At 31.3% G+C, this 22,223-nt stretch overlaps 1 protein-coding gene across 1 annotated transcript in view; it reads left to right on the top strand.

The window, feature by feature from the left end:
• Positions 1-19,363, top strand: part of LOC131942308 (E3 ubiquitin-protein ligase CBL) — a 32,768-nt gene extending 13,405 nt beyond the window's left edge. Inside the window, exons 4-13 of the mRNA XM_059302113.1 lie at positions 4,502-4,639; positions 5,748-5,835; positions 7,023-7,154; positions 7,639-7,782; positions 12,198-12,245; positions 14,367-14,506; positions 15,317-15,420; positions 15,670-15,795; positions 15,939-16,053; positions 17,296-19,363. Of these exons, the coding sequence (XP_059158096.1) occupies positions 4,502-4,639; positions 5,748-5,835; positions 7,023-7,154; positions 7,639-7,782; positions 12,198-12,245; positions 14,367-14,506; positions 15,317-15,420; positions 15,670-15,795; positions 15,939-16,053; positions 17,296-17,512 (1,252 nt within the window). The 3' untranslated portion in view covers positions 17,513-19,363. The remainder of the gene's footprint in view (positions 1-4,501; positions 4,640-5,747; positions 5,836-7,022; positions 7,155-7,638; positions 7,783-12,197; positions 12,246-14,366; positions 14,507-15,316; positions 15,421-15,669; positions 15,796-15,938; positions 16,054-17,295) is intronic.
• The last annotated feature ends 2,860 nt before the right edge of the window (positions 19,364-22,223 follow it).

The raw sequence follows: 22,223 nt of genomic DNA, 5'->3' as shown, positions 1-22,223 counted from the left end.
CAGAATCTTGAAGTGCACACGCTGACTGGCTCTCTTGGCCAATGTTCAAAGATCTTAAAATTGACAGCATATTTTTTTACATTTGCCAACCATTTGCACCCCGGCCAGGATGTCCTGACTGATGTAAGATAGGCTGCAATGTGATGTTCTTTGAAATATTCTGTCTGTCAGTAATGTGCTCTGCCTATGTGTTGGTATAGCATTCTATATGCAATGCAACATGGACTGAAGGGCATTCTGACCAAGAGGCTGCTGAAGAATAAAGTCCACACCCTGGTTGGTTTCCAAAAAAAAATGAGAGGATTACTACTGTATTCTGTGGTAGTTTCATCTATGATGAGATGAGACAGTCATCAGAGAACAAAATCAAAGGCAGTCAGTTTACAACAAAATAGAAAATTCAAAAGACAATGCCTGGGTGGATGCTACCCTGGGAAGGTGAACAATATGATCTTAGTGACTGAAGATGATGTAGGTAACCAACAAAGTGCAAAATAAGCTTATCACATTAGGAACATTTACCACCTTAGCCAAAGCAAATTGATGAGTGTCTGAGTGTGTGTGTACATGAGTATGTGAACATGACGACGGGAATAAACTTTTTTTGTGTTACCCTCCAGTGTCGATCTACTACCTCACAAAATATTAAGGGGATCGTTCTGCAATTTCTCCATATATAGCTCATATAAGGAGAATTTCAGTCGCTGTCATTTTTTTAGCCCTCATTGAGGGCCTAGAGTCTGACAACAGTTTTTCCATACGGCCTAGTCATCTATAGAGGTGCATGCAAAAAATTAGCCAGGTGTACAGAGGATAAGTAACCTAAAATCTATGTTGAAATTACCCTGTTTTTCACATAAATTACAATAATTATGTAGGGAAATACGACTGGTCAGTTTGACCACTTTACAGATTTTTCCCGGGTATGGCGATTTTTTTCCTAACATCCCTAAGCGTTTATCTATCACCTCACAAAATATCAAGAAGGGGTGTTCGGCAAAAGTTTTTTTCGATATATAGCTCAAATAAGGAGAATTCCACTTGCGGTCATGTTTTAGTCCTCTTCGAGGGCTTTGAATCAAACCTACAGTTTTCCCTTATGGTGTAACCATTTACGTGCATAAAAAAAAATTAGCCAGATGTACAGAAGTTAAATACACAAATATGTGTTGAAATTACCCTCTGTTTCTCACATGAATTACAAAGATTATATAGGGAAAAATGACTGGTCAGTTTTGACCACTTTACGAAGTTTTCCCAGATACGGCAAGTTTTTTTCTGACAGCCATAGGCGTTTTTCTACTACCTCACAAAATATCAATTGGGGTTGTTCGGTATAGCTCACATAAGGCGCCGGTCAATCAAGGTCAGTTTTGACCCTCTCATCGTAGACATTGCTGCCGACTGGCACCGGCCCCGATCTTAGTTTCGCCCAAGGCATGAGCCTGCCAAATTATAAGCGCCTGTAATAGGAACAAATGGGACAAATGCCTGATAAAGTAATGTAAAGTTCCCTTTCAAACATGATGGTCTATAGGGCAAGTGAAGTAGAGTTTACTTGTTTCTGTGACCTCTGCATATGAAGAGATAATGTGGTCAGCACTATGCCCAGCTGCCTTTACTTTCCCTAACGTGAGTTAGGTACCCATCAGAGTTGGGTGGACTCAGGGACGGTCTACTGACTTGAACCCAGATTCTAACTACAAATGCTCAAAGGCTGCATAAGAAAAGTTTAACACTATATTACCTCATAGACTGTTGATAAATCTGAGTTTGGGATTATTATAATGAACACAATTCTAAGCATGAATATTTTGTTTTAATATATGTCCAAGTAGATATAATTTTAAAAAAAGATGTATTTGCATTACAAGAAGTGATAAAAAAAAAAAAATTTCTATGAAACGAAAACAAATAGAATTTTATCTCAGAATTTTATAAAATGAATCTCAATTTTTAAAATTACGTAATGACTTTAACTCATTATATAAACAAGGTCTGTTGAGTGGAGATCAAACATCAGCTACTACCTAGGCCATGTCTCATTCTTATGTGAATTGATCCCAACATAACACAGAAAAAACGCCTTCGCTCAACACTGAGTCATAAATGTGGTACAACCACCGCAACATGTCAGCTTAGCTGAGTGCTCAAACATTTATCAAAAGAATATAACATCATCTTTACATTTATTTTACAAAAAAAAATTTCATAAAAACGTTATAATAACAAGCTTTTATGTAATAATGCACTAAAAAGTAGAAAATAAATTATACACTATTTAAATTACTATAAAGAAAAGCGTGGGCCACTTTAGTATCTATTGGATACCTTTACTAATATTTAGGAAGAGACCCACGCTTTTCTTTATAATAATTTAAATAGTAGTGTATAATTTATTTTCCCACATTTTCTTTAACTTGCTTTCGCGTCTGTTTTTCCAATCAAATCTTGCAATCGAAATTTCGGGCACTTCCCAGTTAGCTAGCGTGCTGACATTTTCAGGGAAGCTTTGTTTCCGATAACAATACAATATTCAATTGTTATTATTACTAAATTGATCCATGGAAACATTTTATTGATCATTTTAGACCGCTATATATTTCTACAAAAAAAACGTGGGGGGAAAAGGGGACATAACCCAGTAATTGTAATTTGATGAAAACAAGGTTCGGTACTCTCCCTCTTTTGGCTTACTGAGTAGTGTTCACGTGGTGTTTGTGTACAAACAACCGGAACAACTGGTGGCCAGTATGGGGGAGACGATATGGTCGAGTGGTTGGGCACACGATTGCTAACCCACTCGACACGGGTTCAAGGCAAGTGTTTTTTACGAGTTGTCTTCGTTTACCCAAAAAAAAAGTGAATGCGAAAAGATAAAATCGATAGCAAGATTTTAATGCAACCAAACAGACAAAGACTAAAAAGTAGAAAATGATTATCATTAAAAAAGTTTTTAAAAACCCACGTTTTCTGATTGAACTAAAAAGTAGAAAATAAATGCTATACATCACAATAATGCAAGCGATCACTCTACTATAAGCGATGAAAAACGTGGGGCGCCGTGATTTTCTTACAGTTTCTAATACTGTTGACTCTTTACAAGCTCCCTAATAAAAGTCAATAGTATTATCTAATCAATAGTAATATACCTTTTACTTCGGCGCCCCACGTTTTTCATCGCTTATAGTAACGGACTAAAAAGGAGAAAATAAAATACTTTAAAAAAACTTTTTAAAAAACCACGTTTTTCTTGTGGACTAAAAAGTAGAAAATAAATTTTTCTTCCGACGTTTTTTGTCATCAAATGTATGAACAGTCATCACAAGAACCTGCACAGCTCGAGGAAGCACAAAATCTACGAGCAGTCATTGGTAGATCCCCTAGGGTCGGAAGAAAAATTTGTTTTCTACTTTTTAGTCCACAAGAAAAACGTGGGTTTTTTTTAAAAGTTTTTTTAAAGTATTTTATTAAATAATGCTCCAGCAGTCATTTCTTAACCTCCCACCTCTCTCTTGACAACAAAAAAAATAATTAAAAAAAACAATATTAAAACTTCTTTTTAATTAGTTGGCTGAATTTAGTGTATCTGTTCAATTAAATGCTATTTTCTAGAGCTCTTAATTTCAACTTCCTTTTTTAAAGCTTTTTTAACAATATTTTTTGCTTAGTTTATGGCTATCTGGTGTTTGATGGATACCTAGCTCAAAATAGGGAAAGTAAAGTTAGTTGGCTATAAAAATGAAAACATTAATTTTATCACATAATGTGATCATGGAAAATGGTGAACTCTACCAGCCAAATGGCCATATTTTTAAGCAACAAATTTGAAGTATTTTTTTTTTAAATTAATTTTAAATTAAAAAATAGTATTACTGTTAGATTTTTGTTTTCTTTCTTCATAATTTTATTAATCAGACATTATTCCTTATGTGGTATTTTATTTATATTATGATGTTTGATCCTTTTTTAAAGCTTTTTAAACATTTTTTGCTTAGTTTATGCTATCTGGTGTAGAATATGCAAATATGCTGACTGTTAATCCTAAGTCTTGAGTTAAGATCCTGTGTTTGATGGATACCTAGCTCAAAATAGGGAAAGTAAAGTTAGCTGGCTATAAAAATGAAAACATTTATTTCTTCACATACTGTGATCATGGAAAATGGTGAACTCTACCAGCCAAATGGCCATAGAAACTAATAATCTCTGCTTCACCACCCAGAACTGTATTTTTGCTTTACTTGATGTGGAAGTAGAATGTAGGCAGTTGAATCATTTTCTGTGGTGTTAAAATTACTTCACATATTTATAACTTCAAAATAGTCAAATCATAGAGCCTTTGACTGTTAACTTTAAAGTATAAAGATCACTGAAACAGGTGAAATCTACCTCACCCGCCCTGACATAGAATGTCAGGTTTAAATTGTTCTAACATATCAACAAACCATACATAATGAAATACCAGATCTTTTGTAGCTTAATGAACCTACTTTTCTTTCAGCTATGTGTTTAGGTTAAGCTGTACAAGATTAGGACAGTGGGCTATAGGCTATGTAACAACTGATAGGCAGATACTTCAAACTATACCACAAAATAAGTCTCTTTGTCAAGCTCTTTTGGATGGTCAAAGAGAAGGATTGTATGTTACTTTTTCATTATTTAAAAAAAAATTAAATATAAACATCATAAATTGGTCTAATAGCTTATATTTTGACTCTTAGGAAGAAAGTAAATTGTAAAATACCTTATTACTAAAGTAACCACTCAACATGTTTCAAAGTTGCAATCTGTTGTGAATAAAAATTTTATTCATTAAATCTGAAAAAAGTTGTTCATTTTAAATACTTATCTTTCACGCTAAACACTCAAAAATAAAAAGCAGTAGCTCATGCAGTGGTAACACAAGATACGAGTTTAACTTTGATTAGTTCCATAATATTGCTCATATGTCAAATTGCTCATAACTAAAAGCAATTTTCTCAATTGAAATTAATTAATCGGTTCCAGTCCCCAAAATGTAGACCTTATTATTTAATAAAGTATAATACAAAGAAATAAACTGGTTTTACAAAGCATATTTACTTTGAAAATCAGCTGGCATGAGTTTACGGAAGATGATGGTGGAAGTGTAGACCCAATGTAGGTAGGAGGAGATATGTGGAGGAGCTTCACTTTATTCAGTTAGTGTTCATGCTAAACTCTTTCAATTACTTAAAATCACTTTTTTTCTTCTTAATGCTCTACTTTATCCTTAAACTTGAAGAACCTTAAACTTCACCAAACATAAATGAACCTAAATATATCTCCAATAATATTTCGATATACTTTCACTTAGTTTTTGTAACTGCTTTTTCCTCCCTTTCTGAAAGTTTAGGAAATGAATTAGGTAAGGGTCAATAAAATATCTCCAAAGCACAATCAGTTGCAATTGTTTAACCATACATCTCATATGGTTACTCATATCTTAAATTTTGCTCTTGTCTCAAAGCAAATTTTAGCTCTCCCAACAGCTTGTATCTACAGAATCTTGTATGTCAAGGTACTCATATCTGAAGTTACCACTGTATAAGGCTTAATACTAAATTCAAATTCTTAATTAATTATCATTTCTTTAATACTGTTTGTTACATCAGGATTATGTAAACGATCACAATCTATCTGCAGTATAATAATAATAATAGCGATGCTTTGTTAAGTTTTTTTACTAATATCAAGTTTTGTAAATTATTTTTTTAACTTTATTACAGCTTTTTATATCCTGATGGCCGCATTCTTAATCCTGACCTTAGTTTCCTTGTTGCTGATAGCGAAGAGGATCATATTCGTGTAACACAGGTAATTGGTCTATGCAATGCTTATTAAATTAATTTTAAATAATTTGACATTTACTAATGATTTTCAAATGGATGTACTTAGATCAATAATACTTATTTTAAAATCCTTAAAAATAATAACCTTCTAATGCACTAAAAATAAAATAGATGCAAATGTTCTTTAGCCAAATTAATGATTGTCAAGGGTATTGGAAAGATTCTTTTTGCAACCAATGCCATTACTAAACAAAAATTAAAATAATTGTCCATTTCATTTTCTTCATTTTACTTTCTCATATACAGAATATAGATTACTTATTTGCTATTGTGCAAAAAAATCAATGAGATTTGATATTTTTAATTTTTTTTTAAACTTCTCTACGAAAAGGTATAGAGGACTTAACTGTAAAAGTGCGAGAAATCTAAATTGAGATTTTGATAAACCTTGATATTTTACTCATCCTTAGTTAGAAAAAAAAGTTTTGTCACTTTTCCAGAATTCTCCGGATTCTTAAATTATATTTTTTCACTTTCTGGATTCATAGAATGTAAATTTTAAAATTTCCGGGTTTGCAAAATTTTGGCTTTCTAGAAATGGATTTTATCATCAATACCCTAGAGCATTTTTACTGCTTATGGCCCTTTCTAACAGTTTAGCATTTTTCAAAACCAGAAATAAAATACCACTTCCTGAAAGGCACACTAAAATAGAAAGTGATCTTAAGGATAAGATTGTTTACTTATAAAATAAAATTCATCTATGTAACTAAAAGAGTTCTAAAGTTAAAGTGTTCCCAGGAAATAGTAAAGCACCACTTCTGGTTACCGGAAATCCCTCAAAAGATAACAAAAACTTGGGCGTACAATTTAATTCTTGTATGTGAAATTTCATTTGCTAAACCTTAGTGGTACTCAAGTTATCGGCTTTTTAGAAACCGGAAGTATCACTAAAAGTAAAAATGTAAGGTGAAGATAAACAGTTTGGCTACTAGCAATATGTTTACTAAAAACTAAACATATATACAAATATGCTCATATCTGATGTGTATAATGTAAGATTGTTAGGGTTTTTTTTGTCTTAAATTATTTATTTTTGGCTTATCAGAGAAATGTTTCTTTTTTTGCAAATTCTTTTTATGTATGTTAGCAAGTACATTTAAAAAGCTGTTTACTACAATTTTTTTTTTTAATATTATTTTATTTCAATAGGAACAATATGAGCTCTATTGTGAGATGGGCTCAACATTTCAACAATGCAAAATTTGTGCTGAAAATGATAAAGACATTAGATTAGAACCTTGTGGGCATTTATTGTGTACACCATGTTTAACTCAATGGCAGGTGAGTTAGTAAAACATACATGACCTCATTCATTTTAATCCTCCTGGTATACACCCATTTCATGGCTAGCCAATGTCTAACAAAAATGTTACTGAATGCTTTTTCTGTTGAATCTTGTACTACAAATACAACTCCTTTTATTGAGTGGTATTATTCAAATATGCCTACTGTATCTACCTAATCAAAAGCCTTAAATATCCTTGTCAAAATCTGGGAAAGTTCTAAGTAAAATGTAAACAAAAAAGATATTAACAAAAACATGGCATAGTCTTTTCTGTCAGACATTACCATTGCAAACGTCATTAAAAAAAAAGTAGGGCAATTAAATAGTAAAATTCCTTATTTTCATTTTTGGCCCTCCTCTAAGTGATTGGGTATGCATGCATGTACTAGCTATTTTAGAAATTTTATAACTGAAAATATTTATTTATTCTGTACAAAAAAAATGAACAGCTTATTTTGTTTAGTTTTGCTATGTTGCTAGGATTCTGATGGTCAAGGATGTCCATGGTGCCGATGTGAAATAAAAGGTACAGAGCAAGTAATAGTAGACCCATTTGATGAAAGGCAAGTTCTGAAGGCATCCTCTGGTACTAAAACACCAACTCAGGACTTAGATGATGATGAGGTGCAGGTCTATTTATTTATTTTAAAATTGTTACATGAATAGATAATCTAATTAATAAAAGTTAGTTAGGGTTCCCATAAAGTTTGAAAACTGGAAAGAGGAAGAAATGTCTTGGACTAGAATTCACACTTTTTGGACAGAAAAGTGCTATTGCAGATTTTTTAAAATGCTTTTTGCACTTTCTTATGCTCATATGCGTATATATATGCGTTGATATTATAAAACACCTAGTTACAAGATAATGCTGTAGTATTCCCAGGGTTCGTACACAGTCTGGAAAGGCTGGAAAAAGTCTTGAATTTATAAAAGTGAATTTCAGACTTTAAAAAGTCTGGAAAATCGCTTGGCTGGATTTTTTTTTTTTTGGGCTGGATTTTTTAAAGTCGGGAAAAAGTCTGGAATCTAGTTTTAGAAACAAAACTTCGAAGTCCATATTTTCCAACTAAAAAAAATGAATAAACTCCTTTTTTTTTTCCCCGCGCAAAATCGCGGGTTTACACTATGTTGTGTTTTTCGTGGGTTTGCAGGAGAAAAAAAACGGATGCTCAGTTACTAGGTCATTGGGAGGGGAAGAGTTATAGTGTGGCGCAACTGACAGTGTGAATGTGTTACGAGTATTTAAAATTGTCATTTAATGAAAGAATGATCGCCCTCAGAATTGTTAGGCTCTCGATTTTACACGCTATTTTTCATTGTCTGAGTTTGCATGCAGTCAGTCAGTCATAAAAAAAATTATGGGGGAGGTGTGTGAGTGATACTTTAGATATAATTTATTTGTCTGTAAGGGATCATCCATTTATGACGTCCAAATTTTTTTTTTTCAGATTTTAGACCCCCCACCCCATGGCCACACACGTTCACTCACGTTTTATTAGCATAATAAATCATAGCTATTATTATAATAATAATAATAAATTAGCATTTATAAGATTAATTAGTCGCAAGGCCTCCTTGGGTTCATACCTGTATTTCTGTTTGCTTCAGCGGTCGCTTACCAAAGAGGTACTATTTTTCTTTAGGAGTCGTCTATAATTGATGTCACACTCCAGAAAGTTGGTTGGAGGCTTCAGAAAGTGTGACGACAAGCTCTTGCAATAATGTTAGGGTAGATATAAATGCTGTGCTTTATTTACACGCTGTGCTGGTTTTTAAAACACAAGCAGTCGTCTTAATTTCACTTTCTACAAGCTGGATACAAGTTTTATGTTTGTTTTAGAATGTAAGCACTTCGATGTTAAGTGTAACTTGTGGACGCCTCCAAAGTTTACAAGCGTCCACAAAATCTTTGGACCCCTCCCCCCGCAATGTGGACGTCATAACTGGATGACCCCTTTAATTTTAATCCACCTTCCGTTAAACTGTTTTTGAAATCTTTGCAAATGCTGACGATTAAAGCTAGACTACCTCGCACCTCCTTGAAACTACGGTCACTTGTATGAACTCACCCAATTTGATATACTACTTATATATGAAATTTCATCAACCCAGCTGTAACGGTACTCAGGGAGGTGTAAAAATCTTTTTTTTTTTTTTTTTTTACAAAAATTAAGTACCATTTTTTATCATTTTGAACTGCCTCTTTTTTTTTTAAAGCTACCCAAATCTACCATTTCTCTCTGCTTCTATTTTATTTTGCAACTTAAAAAATTGAAATGATTGCAAAAGGTAACTATGAGGACTAGGCTCCCCCGCCCCTCTTTTTAAGCCATGATGGCTCTTGTGACCTCACCATGACCCCATGCAGGTGTTTGTTACTGCTTATTTGGGGGAAAATAAAAATGTCACAGCCAATCTCATATAGCCACGGTCTTGCTATTACTTACGCTACTAATGTTATACTGATTTTAAAACTAATGTGAACTCACTGTGACCCCCGACTGTCCTGTTTGTAGAATAAAAAAATATTATACAGGCTATTTTAACAACAATCTTCAACTACTCTAAAAACATAAATATGTGGCTTGGCTGTCAAAATGGTTAGTTTTAGTTCAAATGTTTTTAAAAGTATAAATTCCAAAACACTTTTTAAAATAAATATCAGACCCTTTCTAATTTCAGCTAATCTGGTCCAGTTTTCATTTTCTGTAACATAACTAAAACTTTCAAATACAATAAATCTAAGTCTGGATTCTTTACAGTAAAGACTTACATTTTTACCATGCCCATCTTTAAAAGAATATAACTTATATTATAAGGAATAATTGAAAGAGTACAACTAGATGAATACAGTTTAAATTAGCTTTAAATGCTAAATAAAACTTTATTTCCACTAAATTTAATTGTAAAAAAAAACATTGGTTTTTAAAGTTGTTTATAAGGTAAACATTAAATTGCAACGAGACAGGTGTTCATTTATATTTTAGAGAAACATAAATGTCTTTTATTTAAATTATTAGATATAACCGAGATAAAATATATTGAGTTTTTGTCCAAAAAAGTTTTTCATTGTCTGGTCACATTCCTGGGTCAGACATGGAGAGGGGTAGGCGCTAACATGTGACACTTCACTCTAGACACACAACACAAATCTGAGGTGCCCTAATGACCCCCAAGGCATTGTTTATTTATTCATATATTTTACTAGACGACCCAGCTTTATGCAAAATTGTATGTTGGCTCACTGCACTAATACTTCCACACCCTAAAAAATCCCTATTCTAAGACTGCAACTCATGCCTAGTCCCTGTGGGACTTCCAAACAAAATATATGTAACATTCATACACTATTATAAAAAAATGACGAATGGTTATTTTTGCTTTAAAGCCTAGTAACTTTTGGATGTTGAAAATTTTAGTAATAATAGTTCTTCGTTTGCCTAAATGCCCAAATTGATTTATTGCCTTAAATAATTCAGTTTAATTATTGTTTTGTTTTTTTTTTCCTACAAATACATCTTGGTGGTTCGCACTTAACTTTTTTCTTTCATGGATTATCTTGGAAAACTTAGTCAAATAACTGAGTTCACATATTTAAATGTGGATTTTAAATTAGAATAATTCTCTGAAGTGTATTAATGTCTGTAAATAGCTTTGTTTTTATACCTACGTATCAGACACTATTTTTGTCTACACACATTGCAGTTTTCCGCTTTAAAAAAATATTTTTTCACCAACTGACTTCTTTGAAAAAATATCAGAAATCTTTTAAGCCGATCTATTTTTCCATTTCGCTATCAATATTCCAATTCCAATGGTCGCATCTTCCCCTCATGCTTTATGACTGATTCCTGGTTTTACAGAAGAATGCTGTTCACTCAGTAACTAGTGTAGGTCATTCAGGCAGTGGCGTAGGGAGGTCGGATGTCACCCGTTGCGGCACTTAATGGTGTCACCACCACCACCCCCCACCACCCCCCAGAGGCGTAGCGACCCTTCCCGGGGACAAATTTTCAATTTGCACCCCTTCCCCTCAAACTATCGAACTGCACCCCCCCCCCTTAAGTTTTTCTCTATCTATTTTGCTATTTTTTGCCTTGGTGTCACCCCCCTAAATGGTGTCACCCAGTGCGGTCTGCTTTCACTTTCAGGGATGTGTAATAGCTAGTCTACGGTGTGTAAACATACTGTTGCAGTCTGCAGTGTGTATGTGCTACAGCTATATATAAAAAAAAATTATTTATTGAAAGAGTGATCATGAACACTGTGTAGCCTACCTCTCGATTTTAACCATTATTTTTCATAAGGCTAGTCAAAGGGTGCAGGCAGTCCTAAAAAAATAATTAATGGAGAGGTGGTTGGGTCTGTAGACCAAACTTTTTATGCCATATGTTGTGTGGCTGTCTAAACTACTAATGAAGATAGATATCGTTTGGAGTAAAATTCAGTTTGTTAAGTCATTTATGTACATCAGCTTGGCTGCGCCTTATATGTAATTTTACCGTCGTTCTTTTTTAAGATTACCTCCAGCAGAGATGTTTCAGGTTTTACAGAACTCTGCTTTGTCCTTAAGAAAAAAACGACTGAAAGCTTTTACGTGACCTAGACTCTTTGATTCATGCTTGACCTTGAGGCTTACATAGACTCTTTGATTCATGCTTGACCTTGAGGCTTACGACGCAAGACCACACAACATTCTACAAGCTCTTTTTTTGTAATATATCTAATTTTAACGTGGTTAAAAAAAAATTGTCCTTGGAATATCTTAAAACCTGTGGATACAGAAAAGTTACTTTAACCCCTCTAGTAACTTCAATGTTTTTGTTCAAATATAGTGTATTGTGCAGAAACTGACTATTTTTAATATTTTTTTTCCTACAAAGTAATTAAAGTTTTAAACTTTTAAAACATTGTGATTAGCAGCTCATTTCATAATATGGGGCATCAAAGAAACAATGTTACTGTGAGTTCAACATCAACTATGTGTACTCTATTGTTGTAGCATTTCTTAATAATGTAATCTTTATTTTTAAAAATAGGATGGAGGTGGTATGTCATCTTTACATGCTTTAGCAGTAGGATCCAAAGTAAGTACTACTAAAGTTATTATTTTTAATGTGCAACATGGTATAAAAAAAAGATAACTATTTCTTAATGTATATCTGTATGTGTATGTTACTAAAATTCACCAGTGCTTTCCCGTTTCGAAAATTTATACATTTTTATTTGACGGAATAAATACTTGTATAAAGAAAAGGCTTATTCAAATGTAAAATATGGATAAAAATGCAAAAATTACAATTATCTATATATAATTCTCTTCTTGGAGACGATAGAAATCAAGCTGTAAGCGCGCTCCCTACCACCCCCACCCCTACATGGTCTGGTGAGCTGTGGTTCACTCTAAATTTTTACAATCGTAGAGCCGGGTTTAGTGACGGCTATTAGGGGCAGATAATTTAGTTTGAAACGATTTTAAACTTAGGGGAGGTAACTAAGAGGAGTTTACTTTCACTGGTGACGGTGTGGGGTAGGGGTTGGGGAAAGGAGGGGGGTTATAGTCCTAAACGAGCTACTGATAGTGTTTTAAAGCAAATATTTACAGTGGCGGCGTCGGTACTGTCGAATTCACAAATTATGAATTACTGAAAATTAGAAAATAAAACAACTAAATAGCGGCATATAATATGCCGCGGGTCGGCTCGTAAGTATATATTTCTGAAAACCGTTTGAAACTAGATGATTAAAATGGGAAAACGGCAATTGGGTTTGCAGTCTATTTGGGTCAAAAATCGGGCTTTCAGAAAAAAGTAAAATATTTAGCTCCCTAGCCAAGGAGAATTCACTACATGATTCACCGGTATACCAGCAAGACTCACATTATAATCTATTGCTAATAAAAGTCGTAAACTACATTAAATCTCGAGCCCTTGTGTGTTTAAAGAACTGTGCAAAGTCATGAATAAGGATCACTACAGTAAGCTGGCTGTCAAAAGAAAATGCTGTGAATTGTGTTTTGAATTGACAGACAAAATCAAGTTATTCTTGGAAGTGTAAGGGAAACAAGACCTTTTGATAACCTTCAAAGAGTGGTTGGAGAGAGTATCATACTCAGCAGATATATTCGAACATCAACATAAGCTCAACCTAAAGCTTCAGGAAAAGTGAACAATTATCTCTTTTCATGATAATCTCTGGGCATTTTTACCAAAGTTTCAAAATAGGTGAAGAAAATAAATCTTGGATATATTGCCATGTTTGAGAAACTCTGAAGTGTGGTAGATGAATCTGATTGTGAGATAAATAAAAATTTGAAAGAGGGTTCTGGGCATCTTGAGTCTCTTGAAAACAAATGTGGCGTTGTTTCACTGTGCTGAAAGAAGTAGATACTGCATTGACAGGTAATCCATTCTCTGCTTCCCTTGATGTTGCCAGCATTCCCGATGAATTACATGAGGAATTCTAAAATTTGCAGAATGATTCCGCATCCCTTACCGTGTCAAATGAAAAACTGCTCACTCATTTTTGGTGTAGTATGCACCTTTCATACCCAAATGTAAAATTGATTGCGTTTCTAGTTTTATTTCCTTTTGTATCTACATATCTTTGCGAGAATATATTTTCAACATTTCTCCAATTAAAAACAAAACAAGGAAATAAATTAAATGTTGAGAATGACATGAGGTTGGCGTTTACAAAAACTCAACCGCGAATGTCGAGGTTATTTAATAGCATTTAATTTTATTCATCATATTAAATCAAGAATAATTCATATTGAAAGTCTACTAGAAAATCTTATTTTAGTGCTTATTAATTTCCTTACTTATTTTGACTTTTTAATTCTACGTGGGTCCCTTACATTTTATAAAAGGGGTCGCCTTTTGAAAAGGTTGGGAACCACTGATCTAGAGTCTAGATTTAGACAAATTAGGGGTGGAAATTCATTTTTTTTTTTTCAGTAAAATTCTCTTAATTAATTTAGTGTTAACTATAATTTGACTCTTTTGTCCTTGGGCATTACATTTGTTGCCTTAATACTACCGTCAACAGATTTCACTTTTCAGGTTCTCATTGCAAGCGGGGGTCAATTGTCTAGTGAATTTTAAAAAAGGATACCATGTTTATCACCCCTATTTTCCCATATAAATTGGTTTTCAAGTACAACAGCATATATGATAAAAATAATTCCATTAAAAAATTTTTTTTAGCACCATGAAGGAAATTCACCTTTTGAGTCTCCTGCTATGTCTAAACGGCTTGTGCACCAAGCATCAGATATTCCTCCACCTGTACCACCAAGAAGTATTTCTCCACTACCATCTCCAGGCACTTCACCTAAGCCACCGAGGTATAACTAGTATAAGTCCTTTTTTTTAGCTCAATTTCCTTACAGGAATTGCGATTATTAACTCGTCATTTCTGGATGGATGGATGTGCGCAGCTTTGAGTCGTATCTCCTCCTCAACGAAGCAATATCGAGGACTAGTTTCAAAAGCAAATATGTTAAGCAAGTTCTGAGGATGATTGTGGGCCAAAAAAATTCTCGGAATTCCTTCCTGGATTTCCCGGAAAAGCCAAAAAACCTCAAAAAAATGCAGTTTTTTGCCCATATCTCGGCAACCAGACCACTTAGCGACTTGAAACATTTACCAATCGATTCCTGCCATAATTTAGAACAATATTGCCGAAGAAAGTTTTCAAAAATATCCTTTTGTTCGGTCACAAAAAATTAATTAAGAACATTTAAACTGAGCATCGTGTAGGCATAGGATGATATTTACTTTTTAAACTGAGCATCGTGTAGGCCTACTCGTTAAAATAAAACTATTTGCTTTGATATAGGTTAATATAGTTGTCTTTTTTTTTAGCGCAAAATTAATTTGTTTACTTATTAATTCAAACGTTATTTTTGTACCCTATTAATTTATTTATAATTTATATGAGAGTGATAGGGAGTTACAATTACAAGGTTTTGTTTCGCTAGGCCTAATAATTTTTTCACATTTTTTAAAAACAAACTTGATCACTATCTATTTTTAGATAACATAAGGAAATTGCGCTTAAATTGTCACTAGACTTTTTATTAACTTGTTTTAACATTTAACCTTTTAGTGAAACCAATGTATTCATGTTAACTCATTTACACAATCTATTTTAGACGGCAATTACCACCTACTCCTCCTAATGATAATGTGCAAAAAAGTCCTGAGTCAGCAAATCTTGTAGCAAAACCAACTTTCAACACAAATAATTCGCTTTCAGGTATTATTTAGTTTGTTGTTTTTATATTAAACATAAATGTCTTATTACCAGGATTTTAAGTGGCCTACTTCAATGGTTCATCTTAAGTTAATCCTCATCAAAACTCAATTCTGAAATTAAGAAAATTTTAATGCTTGTCATTTATAGAACAATTAATATACATACCTCTTACTATCATATTACCATGTCATTAGTTTAAAATAAACTGATTTTGTCCATGGATTATTACTGAATAAAATTATTTACTAGGTATATCATATGCAGAGCTTCGTTATGATGTCACTACACAGGACAATGATCCTTCATCACCTTCATCTGCATCACAATCAGCAGAGAGTGTGTATGATCGACCTTTACCTGGGACTCATCCTGCAGGTAAGTTTTGGCTCTTAAGAGATTTTGTTTAATTTCTATTTCCATGTACCAGCATGTACATAGTGTATTTGAAGAACTTAATTTTAACAGCTATCTATTGTTATATGTAGAAAATAAATTTCAATTTATCATGTAATTTGCAGGAACTGGAGCTGCAGGCCATGAAGATAAACCCAATTTATACAGATTAAATAGTGACTATGCTATCCCACCACCTAGGTCAAAAGCTTACAAAGAAGATCCACCACCAAACGCCTTGTAAGGAGTTCGCTATAGAATTCATTTACTTTTTGTGACTTTTTTATTCCACTTAACACTGAGAGAAAATACTTATTACAAGATTTTTAAAAAATACAAATTTATAGAACAAAAACTTACATTTGTTTTTAAATATTGTTTGAAGTAGATTTATGTTATTTGGAAAGGTAATTGTAAATGTAAGTAAATTGGCTTCAGTCGGTTAACTTAAGGAAATCTAGAAATATATTAACAGTTTTTTAACCGCTGACCTTTAGCCCTTTACAGACCATTTCACCCGCGGTCGGCGGAGAATTTTTTTGTGTGGTACAGCCTTTGCACCCTCAATCGCCCTACTATGTATAGTACGTTTATTTACGCGTAGTTGCAGAAAGTCTTGTTGATGACAAGATTTTGAAGATAGCGGGGAAAATACTTTTTGTTTACGGTGTTTTCTTGTTGTTCCATCACTATCCGTTCATTTTCTAAGATTTTTCTAGTTAAGAATTTTTTTCTCAAAATTACGGGCAATATAATAAGTGAAATAAAATTAATAAAAATGCCTCAGTTTTGTGTATATTACTTCTGATTTTATTTTTTTAACATAAGTGGCTATTTTTTAAAAAAATTATATTTAAAAAGTGCCACGGTTGAAAAATGCGTTATCTTTTTGCCTGACTATTGCAAGTAAAATAGATTTGATGCCTAGACTGGTAAATGGTTAAACTATCAATCAAGTTAAAAAAAATTTCCACAAAGACAACATAGATATGTTATCTCCAAGCAGGACTACAGAGGCAACCAACTTTCTCTTGCTTAAATGCAACATAAAAACATTGAAATGAATACTGCAGAAATTATCACTTTGCAAACAATCCCATATTATTATTTCCCAACCTGAAGGATAGGTTGATATGGAAACAAAATTGAAAATGAAATGGAGATAACCAAAGCTGTGATCATTTTATTAAAATAGCTTGGAGATCTTCAGCTGTTAAATATAGAATATTGAAATATTTTATTAACAAGACTTTTATTAAGATTTTTATATCCTAGTAAAAGTCTTATTTTCATAAGCAGTTAGCGGTCTTTTAAATTAAAATATTAATCATGCCCCTTTTTTTTTTACATCAGAGCCCAATATTTTGTCTTCATTTAGCTTATTTTTGTTTAATTGGATCTACAATATATTACCAAACTTTAAAATTAAGTTACAGTTTTGTATACTAATTATTCTAACAGTGTAATTATTTTTTATTTTAGAGTACCTCCACCCCGTCATGAGGGTCTGCGTGAAAATCAAGACATTAATAAAGAGAATGATCAGATAACTTCTAGTATTAATGATAATCATGTCGACACTCTTGTTGCTATGGGCTATGGAAGGATACAAGTGATTGATGCACTCAGGGTTGCAAGAAACAACATTAAAATGGCAGAAGAAATCCTAGAAACTTTTGTAAAACAAAATAATGTTTAATTATATATTCACAGTTTTGTAACAATAAAGCACACATATTGTTCTATATCTTAATAAAGATATGTATATAATGCACTTAGATAATTAATTATTCTTGATGATAGATTTGCAATATGTTCACTTATTATACTGTTGTTAGTTTTCTTGTATGATGGTCCTAAAATAGGTAACTTAATATTCTTATTGATTATGACTGTTTTTACAGTTGTAACAAAGTAGCTGCTCTGCCTTTGTAAATATTATAAATACTATTTAAAACGTGCATTAATTACAACATAAATCAATATTTTGCAATGCCATCCTATCTTTCCAGAATTTTAGCTGCAAGATCATTTAGTTTTGGTTTTTATCCATAAAATTTTGTCTGAAAAGATCAACATACAAAATGGTTAATTTTGATTTAGTAAATATTTATATAATTTGAGACCTATATTTTTAAAGAATTATTTATTTAGACAGTTTATTATGCTAGGAGTAGTTTAAAAAATAAAATTTTCATTGTCTTCTGTAACTTGAGATGCAATTCTAATTGTCTTTTCTAAAACAAAAATTTCAAATTCACCTTTCTCTTAGCAGATTTTTAAAATGATTTAGTTCACTGAATATAGTAGTCTTACCTGTGCAAAGCTTGTTTCTTGATTTTTTTGCTTTTAAAACATGCCGCTGATAGGTTTCTAATAACTGCCCATGTAATTTGGTATAGCTTACAGAGGGTTTGAAAACGAATTTAGTTATAGTTCTTACTTGTAATAGGAAGGAATGCTTGTATTGAAAACAAAATCTGGACGTGGCCTTATTTAAATGTACATCATTACAAAACATAACTGAATATATAGTATGATTTCTTTTAACAACTTAAGTTAACCAACTTTCTTTTGAAATGTTTCTTCAACCTACTGGGTTTTTTGTAAAGTTAGCAGATAGTAATTTTTTTAGTAAAGTTCATTTTCCAAAACTGGTGTTTTTCATCCATGGATTTATTTCTACAGCTCAGTTTGCATGTATATAATTGTATATACAATTGTGAGTACAGTAATACCCTAGTTTGCATCATTTCAGACATTGTTTTGTTAGCATTTTCTGTGTATTTAGAGTAATTTTGGTGCAAAAACAGTTCACAAGTTAGATATGTTCTGTGCAACATTCCTTAAGCAAAACTGCAGAATGTGATATATAAAACTTTCCTTGACTTGAAAAAATAAATGATCAAAATAAGATACTTTTTTAGGAAAAGTTTATAATTAAATACTCAATACTTTGTTCAATCTTTTTAATTAACTTTATCGTGTTTATTTAGGTTTGTTTTGGTAGAATTGTTGTCAAACATAATTTACTTTGAACACTAGATAAATAAAAATGATCATATATTTTATTCAGCCTTATAAAATTTGTAAAAAAAAAAAAAAATTCATTTGCAAGTATTTTCATTGTGTGGATAATTTAAATGTTTGACCTACAAAAGGGTATTACTGTACATCTCAAATTATTTAGATACCACCAGACAACTTAAAATTCGATTTCATATTTCATTAAGTTTATATTTTAAGTGGAAAGATATTGCCCTTTTTTAATCAAGTGAAATTATCAAATCTTTTGAACTGGTATTATTTAATCAATTTTTATCTTCTTTCATCCAGGTGTTTTTATTCTTGGATATAAAATTATTAATACTGAAAAATAAGAGGGGTGGGAAATTTTACATATCATAGCATACATTGTTTTGATTTTAACTTTAAAGTTATCCTTGATTAAAATTAAAGATATGGTATTGTAATATTTCTGTGATTTTTTTAAATTTTATTTTAATCCCCTGTGCTTAAACTAAAAATTAAACATGTATGGAAAACAGTTTTTGTCACTTGATTGTAATCTACTTTTCATTTTTCTTATAAATAACAAAAGAATTCCTAGCTTTCTTAAATGGCTAATAAAAATAAGTTAACTCTTACAGTTATTCCAGATTTGCTTAAATTATCTCCAAGTACTTGACATAGTTATTCAATACTTTTGGGTTTTTTTATTGTAAGCGCAGTATTTTGGTAATTTATTAACTTTATTCATAATGCATGTATGTTGTTAAAATGCTATTTATTACTTTTCCTGATTTATTTTTTTTTTATTTATCACTAAAAATGTTTAAGAACCTAATAATTACCAACGTTAATAAATATATTTTGAAAAACCATGAAAAGTGATATAGAAGTTTGAAACATCATTTAATTGCTTTAAATGCATAAACTTATACATTTCAACAAGTTAGTAGAATTAAATGTTAGTTGATTTGGACAGCGTATTTGAAATTATATATTAATAAAACAGTTTTTTGATGAGACAAGCAAATATAAATCTTTGTTTACTCTGTAATAATAAACTAGCTAAAATGTGTATAGCACACATGTAGATTCCATGCATGCGCCATTTAATTATTTTTAAATACGGGTGTAATAGTTATCAACAAAAGTCAAATAATTGTGCTAAAACTTTCACAAAATGATTTTTTTTAAATTTCAGCATGTTGCAAACAATTCAACAGGCCTTGTTTAAATGCTTATATATGAACCTCTGGTAATAACAAATTAATACTAAAATTACTTGAAAAAGTTGTTTAAGATTCTAACTCTAAATTTTAAATACAATGCTTTTCTCAGCTTTAACTTTCCCAGGCTAGTTGTAAGCTATTAACGTCAAATCCCTTAAACAAAAGACCTTCCTTTGAGTGTAATTTTTTTTTAAATGGTGTGCAAGTTCATGTAAATATCCCATAAAAAACTTTAAATCATCAGTTTTAGTTTAAAATTATCACAGTGAAAAATTTATAACTTGATAGTTGTAGTCAAACTAAATGATATATAATGCTTGCTTCCTTGTAGTAATTATTTTCCATTCTATTTTCCAAAGTAGTGTTACAAAGATTTAACATACTGCCTCATATGTTACATTACAGCCCCAGAACCAGACTGTTTTTGGAACATTTCACAAGGCTTTAAAATTTTGTTTTATATATATATATTTATGTATGTGTATGCATACATACATAAATTGTATATATTTATAATAACATGTATATGTATGGGCATCTACCTACATATAAATTTTATTGACACAACATTCTCTGAACACAGTATCTAAGTACACTGATGTGTAAAATGAACAGTTCAATAGGATTATGCCAGTCAAATGGGTTTTTCTATTATGTGGTGTAACAGTCTGTCCTCTTTCATAGGTTCTAGCATTTGTTTTGTATAGAAAAATTCAAATATATATAATAAAGTTAGGTATGTGTTCACCTAAGCAGATACATACAGAAATACAGTTTGTATAATATATGTCAGCTGAATGACTTTATATGATGCTTATATTAAAAGCATTCTTAAGGATCATTACATTAAAGTTTTCTCTCTTAAGCTCAACATTTTTCTGTAAATATTTAAGCCTGAATGACTTTGGTAATTTTAAAATCTTTTTTTTTTTTAAATATATGTCACTTTTGTTAGAAAATCTAAACATGTTATTTATCATACATGATCAATCATCACCCATGAAACATTTATATTTTTGTACATGTGTACATTTATGTAAACATTTTACTATCAACCATAGAAAGTATTATATGAAAATAGATTTGAATTACGTTGCATACTCTTTTTTCTGTTATTTTCCAATAAAATACAATTTGAATTCAATTGTATTTATCATTAAAATTAAAGATAAACAAAATGGAAAGGTGTTTAAAATAATTGAAACTAGAAATAGTAATATGATTGTTGTAACCAATTTTAAACATCCTTCACATAGTACAAATACTGCATTTATTTGCTGACAACAATAATTGGAGTTTGTGGTGTTCATACACATTCTAAAAATGTATTTACAGTAAGAATGGTAATATTAGAAAGGGATTAAGAGTTGTACAATGGCTGGACCATTGACTTAAGTACTCTGTTAAGCATTATTATGTTTATAGTTACAATTTGCAGCTTTAAATCTTATTATAATTATTAACTTATGATTTTCCATTGCTATTAGTGTAAAAAAGAAAATTGTTGGTATATTGTTATATGACTTGATAACTTTTTCTGGAATTTTCAAAATGCATTTACTCAATAGAATTTAATAGTGCATATTTTTTAAAATAAGATCCCTACATGTTTAAATATAAAAAATATAATTATGTTATCTTTTGTAGAATTTCCTACTGAATGACACTCATTCTTTTAAAAAAAAATTCTTGGTGTAATGCAATTCATTTAACTATTTTTCATCAATCAAAATAGTTTGGGCTTTTTTTAAATTTTAAAAAATAATTTAATCAAGCATATGAGTCATATATATTATGTCATATGTTACTGTTATCCCAAAAAAAATATAGGGATTTTTTTTTTAAACTTTTTAAATACTACCATTTATTTTTATAGAATATTGTGATATATACTTTTCAAAATCTTTAAAGAGTTCGTTTGAGATAAGTAAAGTAATATAATTTTTGGCTTGTTATTAAATCATCGGACTTAGTAGTGGAGCTCGAGGTCAACCTTCTCACACAGCCTTAACAATGGGGTGTTTTTTTTTGTTTGTTTTTTATATTATTACCCTTTATGTTTTGTAATTGTCCAATTATTTTTATAAGTCGGCCATAACTTTTTTCAAACAAAAATTAGACCAGATTAAGCATTAAATTTTTCAATTTACAGCAATGTCAAAGTTACATTTA

Source organism: Physella acuta, unplaced genomic scaffold (genome assembly GCF_028476545.2).
Source record: "Physella acuta isolate Inbredline_101_S28 unplaced genomic scaffold, ASM2847654v3 ptg000399l, whole genome shotgun sequence".
NCBI classification, from domain to species: Eukaryota; Metazoa; Mollusca; class Gastropoda; family Physidae; genus Physella; species Physella acuta.
Note: the sequence above shows the minus strand (reverse complement) of the source record. Positions and strands in the feature narration are given on the sequence as shown.